Below are 12,500 nucleotides of genomic sequence, written 5' to 3' on the forward strand. Positions count from 1 at the left end.
AATCAGAGTTCTATTAACTGTGACCTAATATGGTCAAGGAAGGCGTCACAAAGCGAGCTGAAAACATTTCTACAGCTCTGAGAAAGAATGGCCTACAAAAGCCGTTTTGAGCCCGCCCTCGTAGAATAATTGTTAAATATGTCAAGTATGGCGTTTCAACTGGACAACAAGTTCTGTTTACAGGCACTTAAGAGCAAAATAAACACTGTAAATGAGAAACTGTTTGGAGAACTTTTAGTTGATCAAGGAAATGACAAATGTCACGCAAAATATCGTATCATTTTGTTGTCATCGATGAAGAAACAAATTTACATTGATTGTTTCTCGCAAGGTAATTGATCGATTGTTTCTTTATTTTGGTCCGTGATGCGGATAGTATTATTTCATGCTGGTATTATTTTGTCCAGTGAAATGAGTTCTCTCCAATTTTGAAGATCATTTTGTTTGCATTTGCCTTCAGGAACCGAAAGCCTTGGTTTCGCCCAGTTATTTCCCGGTTGATTTAAGGGACTGTTAAATGACATGAGGATTCAGCTTTGCTTTCCCTCTCACCTTTAACACAAAGGCAGCTTCCGCTTCTTTTTTAGTCATACAGACAACTAAGTAGAGCGGAAAATTGCGTGAATAAATAACAAGAGAAAAAAGAGACTATCAGCGACATGAGCCGATATAATCTACATGTTTACCAATTTAGATCCCATCGATATGCAAATTTAAAGTAGTGTTGCTGAACGTACACTTACAGTCGATGACTAAAAGATTTCGACATATGTGAAAACTAACTTGCGATTTTGTAATGTTTTGTTTATTCAGAAGAGCTCATCTTTTCTATTATTGGGTAAAATTTTGCACACAGCGCCCTGAGAATTTCAACACAAACAAGCTGATGAAATCTACATTTTTTGCTGATCGATGGCAATGATACAGGCAGAGAGGTTGACCTGGTCTTTAAGAGTAAAAATATTATGGTCGACTGGTGAATTTTTCTCTTGTTTATTTGACCTGCAGAATGTCCGTGCAAATGTGAGCTCGCGTGACGGTCTCCGTAGACGAGAAAAGAGTGATTTTTATTCAAGTCATTTAAGTTACTCGAATGTCTGTTAATTTGACAATAACGTACTCAAACAGTTTTCATTCTCTTTTTGTTAAGAAAATTAAGAAAGGAAAAAGGCGACAAGTGGGCAACAAACAAACATGGACAATATGGGTATTGCACTTATAGTGCACTACTTACAGTTGTAAAATGCCGAAAAGGGGTACAGACGCATAAATTATGCTATTATGCAACACCACGTCATCGGATCAGCTTTGCGAGAGAAACGTGAGTAAGTTGTCGTGACCTTTGGGCTGTGAATGATATCGCTATATTTTGGACAATGCGTATGTGCAAAGAAAGAACATGATTTGAGCAACATTTGCAACAACGAGCTGTCCTGTTAGTCAAAAGACTAAAGCATAACTGGAAGAAATTGAAACAATTTTTGATTCTATTTGTATCGCCTTGGTGTGTGGAGAAAAAATTAACGTGTCTGGATGCCCTGCATACGGAATTGGAACTGTTTACTTTTTGGCCAACGTTGTTCATTAATTTTGATAATTGAAAAAGGAATACAAATCTGGGTAGTATTTTCACAAAGCTAGATACCTGGTAGTCCTAAATAGATTTAGTGATTTTTTAATAGATTTTTTTTTGAATGATTACCTGTAAGCATGATACAGTATGAAAAAAGGAGCGCTCGTTGAGAGACTTTTAAAACCCTTTTTAATAGTACTCTGTCACTACCACGCTGAGCCAGAATTTTGTAAACAGTCGAGAACCTTGTGTGCACGAGCTCGAAAAAATCGTTCCCTGCACTGAATAGCTTTGTGTTTTTAAAGGAAGATATGTTTTTCCAAGAGCAATGAAATAAGATATTTGTTGAAAATGATCTTTCTTACAATTGGTTGTCGAGTGTTTTGAACTAAAATATATACCAGCGACCAGATAAAAAGATCTTAGCGGCTTAATTAAAAGGAAAACGCAATTAGGATACTAGTCAGAGTCAAGGAAAACAACGCAATGTCATAAATAGCTTATTCGAGCAGGTTAAGAAAGAGGCAGCCAAAGGCTGTTGTGAACCTACTTACAAAGAATTTTGAAAACAAAGGGAGGCAAATAAGGCAAGCTTAAAAATACTTAAAGTAGACAAAATGTTCACAATTCATTCGTGTAAGTTAAGCTCGAAATAATTTTAAAGATAGGTAATTTCCTGGGATTTCTTTGTAATAATGGCAACTCCTCTATAAACTGAAAAGGGCCCGAAAAGAACTCATAACTCGTAACTTTATTTATACGCGAATCAACTGATTGGAGCTTGTTAGGCTCCTAGCATATACAGCTAATGTGTCGAGTGAGAGGTAAAAGTATTTGAGTCAAAAATCGGCTAAAGAATGAGCGGAGAATTTACACATTAGCTGTCGGGAACATTTTAATTTGAAAGACGATTCTGACAATCCTTCCTTTACTTACTTTCACTTCGTATCCAGTATTATTTTCGAAGACTCCCAATGTTGCGCAAAACTTCACGTTTTAGTGGGAAATTATTGTGTAACCTTGCAACGTTGAATAGGGAGGGAGGGGCCATATAAGTGAAGGTGAAACTATTTCTTTTGCCCTTTAAAAGAAGCGGGTTGAAATACAGCTGGTGCGGTTCATTTACATAACCTTCCCATGATTGTAGCTCTTTAATTCGTTATATTGTGGAGGACGTGGTTTCCTCCCCTCTCAGCAGAACGGCCAGCATGTCGTTTGCATCGCCATCGCAAGGCCACGCGGGACGTCAGAAAAGGAAATGAAATTTTTAGACCCGATAAAACACGTGCTGCGAGTTTTTTGAACGCCTTAAAAACATTCCACAAAGAACGTGTCCCTCTGGACTCAAAACAATGGTTCAAATGGACCATTTCCGAGTTCCTGTTAGTCTCGGTTTCGAAGTGAGTCTTCGTGCTCAGCTATTGTAAGGCAAATGAGTTTGATTTGCATAAGAATACGCAACGCATTTAGATTTGAATGGTTGTGCACAAGGACTCGCTTTGAAACTGAGGCATACAGCAACTCGGAAATGGGCTAGTGCGAGAGGTGAATATTAGCATACAAGAAAAACAAGCTATGCCTCATTAGTATTCTTTATACTAAGAATACTAACGCGATCACGGCGCCCGTACTATCTATTGACTCCATCTCCAACAGTGTTCGTTATTTGGGTTCCTGATTTGACTCCAACATGTTCACGTTGCCAAGAGATGTATCAAGGCTTTGTGTGGGTTGTATGAAATCCGCCAAAGTAGAAAATTCCTCAGACCTGAGTTAACGCACACAACTCGTCTGCCTTATTTCACATACATTTGCCTTCTAGATGTATTTCGTGTACAGTTTAAGGTGGCTCAAACCAGTTTTAACACTTTCAAGAGACCTTGTTATTAGAAGGATTGATAAAGCAACACTTTATCATTAACAGCAATGTTGTGGTACCATGTAAAACATCAATTAATGCTGAAAAAGATGCAGTCATTCTTGAAACGTAACAAGTTACCATGGTAACAGGAAAGCCTTGCCAAAAAAAACACCCTATTTTTGTCTTTAGTTGCTCATATCTGAAAAACGGACTTGGTGACCCCGATTTTTCATTGCACAAAAGTGACCAGCAGGCCAAGATGAAACTATCTGCAAAAGTTTAAAAAATTTTGTGGAGCGGATTCAGAGCTATCTTAAACTTTCAATTATTTAAGGTGGCTCTGAATCTGCTCCACAGAATTTTTTCAACTTTACACAAAGTTTCATTCTGGCATGCTGGTTACATATCACAAATAAAAATGGGGGTCGCCCAGTTCGTTTTTGATATATGAGCAGCTAACGCCAAAATAAGGGGTGATTTGCAGGGCCTTCCTGTTGCCAAGGTAACTTTTTACGTCACAAAAATGACCGAATCTTTTTCAGCAATAACTGGTGTTTGACATGGTGCCATAACATTGCTGTGAAGTGATGAAATGTTGTAGTGTCAGTCCTTCTAATAAGAACCTTTCCGTCAAATGTTAAAAATAGTTTGAGCCACCTTAAAGTCCTTCTTTCAGTCTATGAACAATCAAGTTTAATCAATCGATCAATCAATCATTGATTTGATATATTTAAGCGCCCCGGTTACTACATTCCATTTTAGCTTATCGCCTATCGTCTTTTCCTATCGGGGTTTTCTTTTTGTGCCGAGACTTTGATCCCGGACGAATGTTACTCTTTATTAATCAAGGTTAAAACACACCTTTTTAAGTTTCGATATCGTTTGTTATGAAGTTATTTTTCATCAGTTCAATTCGCTCTGATGTATTAATTTTGATTATTGTGAATACGCGCGGCCATATAACAAACTGCCCTAAACGCGCCTTTTTGCGAGCCAGACGGTAAATGATGGGCAGGGCTGCAAATGCATTTGCCACCCTGATTCTGATTGGCTGTAGACTATTAGTTTTTAAATCTAAACCATCTTTTTGCTTATTGTTACCAGTCTTTTTAAAAATAGATCATATCTGAGTTTTATCGTAACGAAAAATAAATTTTCTTTGACTGATCATATTGTAGCAACAACTTTTCATATCATAGTTTCATGTTACATGTCTGTCAAAAAAACAATGAATTTGTACGATTTGGCCTTTATTATTGATAATAATGATAAACACACTAATTTTGTCGCGCATATAGCTTATTTTTGTCCCTAGTAGCATCATTTACACGGCCTCGCTCCGCAGAAATGATGCTACTCGGGAAACAAATAAACTATTTGCCCTCCAAAAGTCATGTGGTTGCCCTATTATCTACTGTAAAGCACTTTATAAAACTCATTAGTAATTCATAATGGGAAAAAAAAAAGAAATGTTTTACTAATCAATATCTATATATCTGGTACAGATTTCTCTGCCGCTCATATTGTACATATTACTTAGAGTATTGTATAATTTTAGTGCTATATAAATTGAGATATTGTTAGTCGAGCGGTTTTCAATTGAGTGTCGAAAGTAATTAGCGAATTGCTTTGTTTTGCATTACTTCACTCAGTGATTGGTTCAAAGTTCTCGTGTCACTTTTTTAACCAATCAGAAGTGAAACCAAAACCAATCATAGTCTCATTTGAGGTTACTTCTTTCTCTTGTTGTTCTAAAACTGTCCTTAGGATACGCACTGTTCCCAACATGGTAGTTTGTCGCACTGCACCGATATTTACATCAACTTGTAACTTTTCCAACCATGTTTTAAACTTTTTTGTCACAGAGCCAAGTGCACCAATCACAACCGGAACCACATTTACCGATCTCATCTGCCGGATCCTACCAATTTCTCTTTTCAGGTCCTGATATTCCTCAACTTTTACAATTTCCATCTCGCTACATCTAACTTCTAACATTTACACGCCTTGGAGTTTTCGCAAAGTCTGCAAGGGACTGCCGCATCAACTAACCCAACAAAGATTTGAAAGAATGTGACAGACCTGTACGGTCTCCCTTTTGTAGGTTTGTGGTTACAGATAAGTCAGATACCTTCAATTCACAGTTTTGCTTTAACGATCGTGTCCTTGAGAGAATTACCCCTCTTGTATGATATTACAGGAGATTCTTGAATAGTCTTTGACAGCAATGACTGGTTTTGAATAAAACTGCAGTTGAGCGCCACTATTGCTTGAAGATTTGACAATGCTAAGTTGTATGTTCTGACAAGTGGTGGAATTTTCTCCGTGGCTTGTTCTTTAAGTGCCGACTCTCTTCTAGTGCTGATCTAGCACCCTTTTCGGCACGCCTTAAATTATACTTTAATTTGTTCACTTTTTCTATAATTCCAATTACTTTGAATTGTGTTACATCAGTGCTGCCCTCGTACCATTTTCGGCACGCCTTAAATTACGCTCTCGTTTATCTACCTTTCCTATAATTCCATTTACTTTGAGTTGTGTTACATCAGTGTTAGTCTCGTACCCTTTTCGGCACACCTTAAATTACGCTTTCGTTCGTCCACCTTTTCTATAATCCATTTTCTTTGAGTTGTGTCAGATCAGTGCTAGTCTCGTACCCATTTCGGCACGCCTTAATTAAATTACGCTCTCCCTTCTCCACCTTTTCTATAATTCCCTATACTTTGAGATGTGTTACATCACTGCAACTCTCGTGCCCTTTTCGGCACACCTTAAATTACGCTCTCGTTTGTCCACCTATTCTATAATCCATTTACTTTGAGTTGTGTTACATCAGTGTTAGTCTCGTACCCTTTTCGGCACGCCTTAATTAAATTACGCTCTCGTTTGTCCACCTTTTCTATAATCCCATGTTTTACTTTGAGTTGTGTCAGATAAGTGCTAGTCTCGTACCCTTTTCGACACGCCTTAAATTGCGCTCTCGTTTGTCCACGTTTTCTATAATCCATTTACTATGAGTTGTGTTACATCAGTGCTAGTCTCATACCCTTTACGGCACACCTTAAATTACGCTCTCGTTTGTCCACCTTTTCTGTAATCCATTTTCTTTGAGTTGTATCAGATCAGTGCTAGTCTCGTACCCTTTTCGGCACGCCTTAAATTGCGCTCTCCTTTCTCCACCTTATCTACAATTCCCTTTACTTTGAGTTGTGTTACATCAGTGTTAGTCTCGTACCCATTTCGGCACGCCTTAATTAAATTACGCTCTCCCTTCTCCACCTTTTTTGATAATTCCCTATACTTTGAGATGTGTTACATCACTACAACTCTCGTGCCCTTTTCGGCACACCTTAAATTACGCTCTCCTTTCTCCACCTTTTCCATAAAAGTTCCCTTTACTTTGAGTTGTGTTACATCAGTGCTAGTCTCTTACCCTTTTCGGCACACCTTAAATTACGCTCTCGTTTGTCCACCTTTTCTATAATCCTTTTACTTTGAGTTGTGTCACATCAGTGCTAGTCTCGTACCCTTTTCAGCACGCCTTAAATTGCGCTCTCGTTTGTCCACGTTTTCTATAATCCATTTACTGTGGGTTGTGTTACATCAAGGCTAGTCTCGTACCCTTTTCGGCACACCTTACATTACGCTCTCGTTTGTCCACCTTTTTTATAATCTATTTACTTTGAGTTGTGTTGCATCAGTGCTAGTATCGTACCCTTTTCGGCACACCTTAAATTACGCTCTCGTTTGTCCACCTTTTCAATAATTCCCTTTACTTTGAGATGTGTTACATCACTGAAACTCTCGTACCCTTTTCGGCACGCCTTAAATTACGCTCTCCTTTCTCCACCTTTTCTATGATTCCCTTTACATTGAGTTGTGTTGCATCAGTGCCAGTCTCGTACCCTTTTTGGCACGCCTTAATTAAATTACGCTCTCGTTTGTCCACCTTTTCTATAATTCCATTTACTTTGAGTTGTGTTACATCAGTGTTAGTCTCGCACTCTTTTCGGCACGTCTTAAATTACGCTCTCGCTTTTCCAATTTTTTTATAAGTCCATTTACTTTGAGTTTTGTTACATCAGTGCTAGTCTCGTACTCTTTTCGGCATGCCTTAAAATACGCTTTTGTTTTTCCAATTTTTCTATAATTCCATTTACGTTGGGGTTTTTTTACATTAGTGTTGGTCTCGTACCCTTTTCGGGACGCCGTGAAATACGCTCTCTTTTGTCCACCTTTTCTATAGATCGTTTTCACGTGACGTCATCATTTTCTAAAATCCAAAACTAAAGAGCCACAAAAGTTTTTATCCTCATCAGGCATAAGAGGCGGTAAATTTGTATCCATTTGCAATTTTAAAGCTCAATAGCGTGCTTCGTTTGGAAACCAGAGCATTTTGAATTTCTGAGTTATAGCGGTGCGTGACACGAGGCGACGATCGAGTTTATTGAGAAATGTATATTTATCTCATGGTTTTGAGCCTTTTTAGAATTTAAAGCATTAGGAAAAGTGCTTCAGTAAATAGCTGCCTGTTCAGTACAGATGATCACCAGCCTAGATAGCCAAAGTAAGTAACAGATGTTGACACTATTTTCCGGCCGCCATATTGGTGCACCACAGATGTGCACCAACATGGCGTTTTCATACTGGGCTCTGTAAATTTCTGCGAAACATTTCGACGAATATCTGAAGTTTGGGGAAACGCACGGGCCTAAAACTTGGAGAAGTGTCTTCTTCATTTATCTTCTACAACATCACGAATTCTTGACTTTTTCCACTGGATGGTTTTCGATTTATTTTTTTATTGCGTGATAGTGAAAACGATCTATAGTTTCATTCACTTTGACTTGTGTTACATCAGTGCCAATCTGGCACCCTTTTCGGCATGCCTTAAAATACGCTGTCATTTGTCCAATTTCTTTTATTTACCCTGAGTTGTGTTACATCAGTGCTAGTCTCGCACCGTTTTTAACACGGCTTAAAATACCTTCTGATTTGTCCAATTTATCTATAATGCCATTTACTGTGAGTTGTGTTACACCGGTACCAGTTCTAACCTCACACCTTTTTCGCCACGCATTATATAAAAGATGTAGCTACGGTGTCTCATGTTGTTGCCGTTGTTGTGGTTACCGCGCTCTCATGAGATTTCTGATAATACTGTTGAGAGTCTGTTTGCTAAGCTACGCTGAAGAACTCAGCTGAACTTTTAATATTGCACAGGATACGTTCTCGCCCTTGATGAGATATTAATGGGGTGCGTATATTTTTTCAAAATGACAAAACAAAATATTGTTTCGCAAAGTTACAATTTATCACGATCGTTCAAGTATGATGTATTTAAAACTTCCATTTGACGTATTTCCAATTTTTTCATTGCAAATGCTCGGCAAAAAAAATCCCTATTTCGAAATGACAAAATTACAGTTTTGTTATGTATGTTTGTGATTGAAATGCATTATTTTCCCGTTGTCAACCCTTTACTGTTTTTTTTCTTTCGTCTATTTCGCATGAAGCCGTGAGACAAAATTTTATACCATGTCACATTGTTAACAGCAGCACTTGAAACCATAGACAACCTGCTTGTTCTCGTGTTATCGTGTTATCGTGTTTCATAATAGCATAATTTATGCGTCTGTGTACACCCTTTTCGGTATGATACCCTTCTCGGCATTTAACTACCCACCAAATTAATCAGGTGTTCCAAACCGAGAAACAGATATAAGCACTGTGCCTTTTGTTACAGCTCACTCAGCGTGACATCAGAGAGTCTAAGCTCGGTGTACAGGCTCCGCCTCTCACCGCAAAGAGCAGGAAACACCTTAATGTAAGATGTTCGGGGGTGGAAGCTGAATAATGAATAATGAATAACGAGTATAAATAAAAAATGAATAATTGGGTCTGAAAACGCCAGAATAATGAATAACGCAGTTAATATGCCAGTGGAATAATGAATAACAACAATGAATAATGATAACCTAAAAAAATTTAAAAAGAACAATGAATAATTCGAACAAAAAACACAAAGAATAATGAATAATCGAGGTCCAATTATTCAGCTTCCATCCCCGAAAGATGTCGATTCGAATTTTGTTTAGGTTTGGCAGTTTGTATCGAGCAAATATATGTAGGGGCTCTTTCCTACCTCAGCAAAGCCGTACATTATCGTGCACGCAGGTATCGGACAACAGTAGAAAAAGCATCCCAATTCCGCCACCCATCCCTCAAAAACTGGAAGATCTCGCTCTAGGATTTCGCGCATCAAAGGCGTTCTTAGCAGCATGCGATCTCGGCATCTTCGACACTTTAGACGTTTCCGCGAGTCCACAATCAGCCGAAGAAGTTGCGGCAAAACTGAGTACGAATCCAGACACTACTGCACTACTGATGGACACACTAGTTGCTTTAGAACTGCTCCAAAAGAACCATAATGGCGAATCGTGGTTGTACTCGAATACCCAAATGGCGAGCCAGTTCCTAACCGAATCAAGTCCTGATTCGATCACTGGGTTTACAGACCATTCACAGAAACGGGTGTACCCGCTTTTTGGTAATTTGGAGACTGCAGTAAAGGAAGGAACAGACCAGTGGATGAATACATTTTCTTTACCATTGGAAGATATGTGGAAAACGGTTTACAAAACCGATGAGGCGAGACTGAAATATTTGGGAGCTATGCACGACACATCACGGTACACCTGTCATGGTGCAGCCAGGGCTTTTGACTTGAGCAAGTTTCGCCATTGTTGTGATTTAGGAGGTAGGTTATACCAAAGTATGAATAGCGAAGAGTCAACCAACTCGACGCAATTTTGGTGGACGAAACCAAAAGATCTTTTATTAGCTCCTTTTATTTGAATTTGTCCATATACAACATTGCTATCTGCGTCTCTCGAGATTGGAAACCACCTTACAGTTACGAGGCCAAGGATAATAAAGCTAACGATAATCACAAAATTAAGGTCTCGGTAAAGGTAAATTTGGGCGTCTCGCTCAAATTTCGGTGGGCTGTGACGTATATTTTCCGGAAAGAAAAATTCTGAATAATTAATTTTAAAACCGGTAAAAAAGCTTTGCTTCCCTCCATGGTCTGCGTGCGGAAAATGATTGACGTATCGTGTCAATCACATGTGAAAGGACTGGGTGTCAATTAACAGCTTGTCATGCGGGAGGTCGCGGGACCCTCCCGCATGACAGCCCAATGCTCAACTGACTCAGCCACCGGTGCGCGGTTCTGATAAAGGATTGTAGAGTTTCGGCTTTGATGCGTGATATTTTTTTCGTCATTTCTTAACATATCAAAAATTCCTCACACGGTATCGGAGTGCATTCATCTGTGATAAAGTGAAGGGCCAGGAACTTCTGCAGCAGACTCGGTCGCTCTGAGTTTGAGGCCTCAAAACTAAAAGGCAATATTATTGTAAATACCAAAAAACTAAAACTTTATTCAAATAATTCAATCTATTAGCTTTAATATGATATATAGTTTGACCCTGTACAAAAAGAGCGGCGCGACAACTTTATTTTTCCACTGACGCCTCATTTTCCTTTACCGAGACCTTAATTAAAGTTTAAGCCTGCATATATTTAACTGGTTGGTCTTCGTTTCTCGTTTCTTTACTTCATCAAGGGAGGTTATACCTCTACTCCTCTACTAGAGTATAACAAGAGAGGTTATACTCCACTCTTTTTACCGCATTGGTAACGTAACGTGGCGAGGCGTTCCCGGGTTTGGAACATTTTTTCGCCAATGGCAGGGCGACTACTATTTGAACCAATTAAAATATTGGCTGGCGTCTAGATATAATCGGAAGGGACTAAAAAAATTATCGGTGCAGGAATCTTTTAAAGGCCAAATTTTCTAAAGGACTTTTTTCTGGGTTACTGGATGTATTTGTTAGACACAACCGCTTACAGAATTTTTTGAGGCAATTTTCATTTGCAGGAATTTTCCCACCCTTTATCAATTTCTTCATAGTCCGCTCCCCACCCCCCCCCCCCCCTCCCTTATAGATTTTCGCTGTAGGGACATATAAGAAATTTCGTTTTCTTGGAGAGAAATTTCGCAAGGTTACATCAGTGAAAGTTTGTGGAATTTTCGCACAGAAGACACGACAAGCTCCCATCAGCAAAATGTTGAAAGAGGGTCTCAATGGGGTTAACCGTCAACCGTCAAATGGCCCAAAACTTAACCGTCAACCGTCAAAAACGGAATATTTTTACCGTCAACGGTCAAGTGAGCGAGCCAAAATTAGCCGTCAAATTTCTCAGATATCCTTAAACGATCTAGACCGATGGACTTAAATGGGGTCAAGTCATGCTGTTAATAATTGATCGTTTTAATATATCACAGAAATACATATTTTTACTTGTAGTCTCAAGTAAAACCGGCTAGCGACAGAACTGACTTCCGTCGGTTAACACTTCCGGTGTCGTAATACGTCCAGCGGTAAGGGAGGTGATGTAATTACGCTAATAATACACATAGTTGCCATAGTTAAAGACCAATAACCTTATTTTTCGTGAACAAATTATTGGATTAAATCCAGTATTGAAATATGAGAAAAAACATATCGTTTTATTAAAACTTACAGTCAAATTTGTGCTTTAAATTCGTGTGATAAAAGTCATTCCGAAAAATTAACCGTCAACCGTCAAATGACCTAAAATTTAACCGTCAACCGTCAAAACGACTTATTTTTAACCGTCAACCGTCAAAGAGACCCCCCCCATTGAGACCCTCTTGAAAGGTTCAACGACATTTCGCGGAATTTTTTGCTCCAGAGGCTTGCAAATTTTCGTCGGTTACAAGGACAGGGAAAAATCGAGGACGCCAAGTTTGACTCAAACCAAAGCGATACAGTGAAGCTTCCAAAGTTTTCGATACCTTGGTTGAGACGCGGTAGACCGTATTAAGAAGTCTGTCTGACACAAAATTTGAAAATACATAGCTCTCTTTTTCACAGTTTTATAGAAGATATCGATTGTCGCGCATTCTACCACATGGCAAGCATGCCGTTTTTCCGGATCAAAGAAGCTTGCAAAACTTCATGTCGAAATCAGCTC

The 12,500-nt window shown here is 38.8% G+C and overlaps 1 protein-coding gene across 1 annotated transcript in view; it reads left to right on the plus strand.

The window, feature by feature from the left end:
* Positions 1 to 9,474: 9,474 nt before the first annotated feature.
* LOC137999682 (acetylserotonin O-methyltransferase-like) overlaps positions 9,475 to 12,500 on the plus strand; it is a 13,559-nt gene continuing 10,533 nt past the window's right edge. The window contains exon 1 of the mRNA XM_068845537.1: positions 9,475 to 10,194. Within this exon, the coding sequence (XP_068701638.1) occupies positions 9,510 to 10,194 (685 nt within the window). The 5' untranslated portion in view covers positions 9,475 to 9,509. The remainder of the gene's footprint in view (positions 10,195 to 12,500) is intronic.

This window comes from Montipora foliosa, chromosome 4 (assembly GCF_036669935.1).
Source record: "Montipora foliosa isolate CH-2021 chromosome 4, ASM3666993v2, whole genome shotgun sequence".
In the NCBI taxonomy this organism is placed as follows: Eukaryota; Metazoa; Cnidaria; class Anthozoa; order Scleractinia; family Acroporidae; genus Montipora; species Montipora foliosa.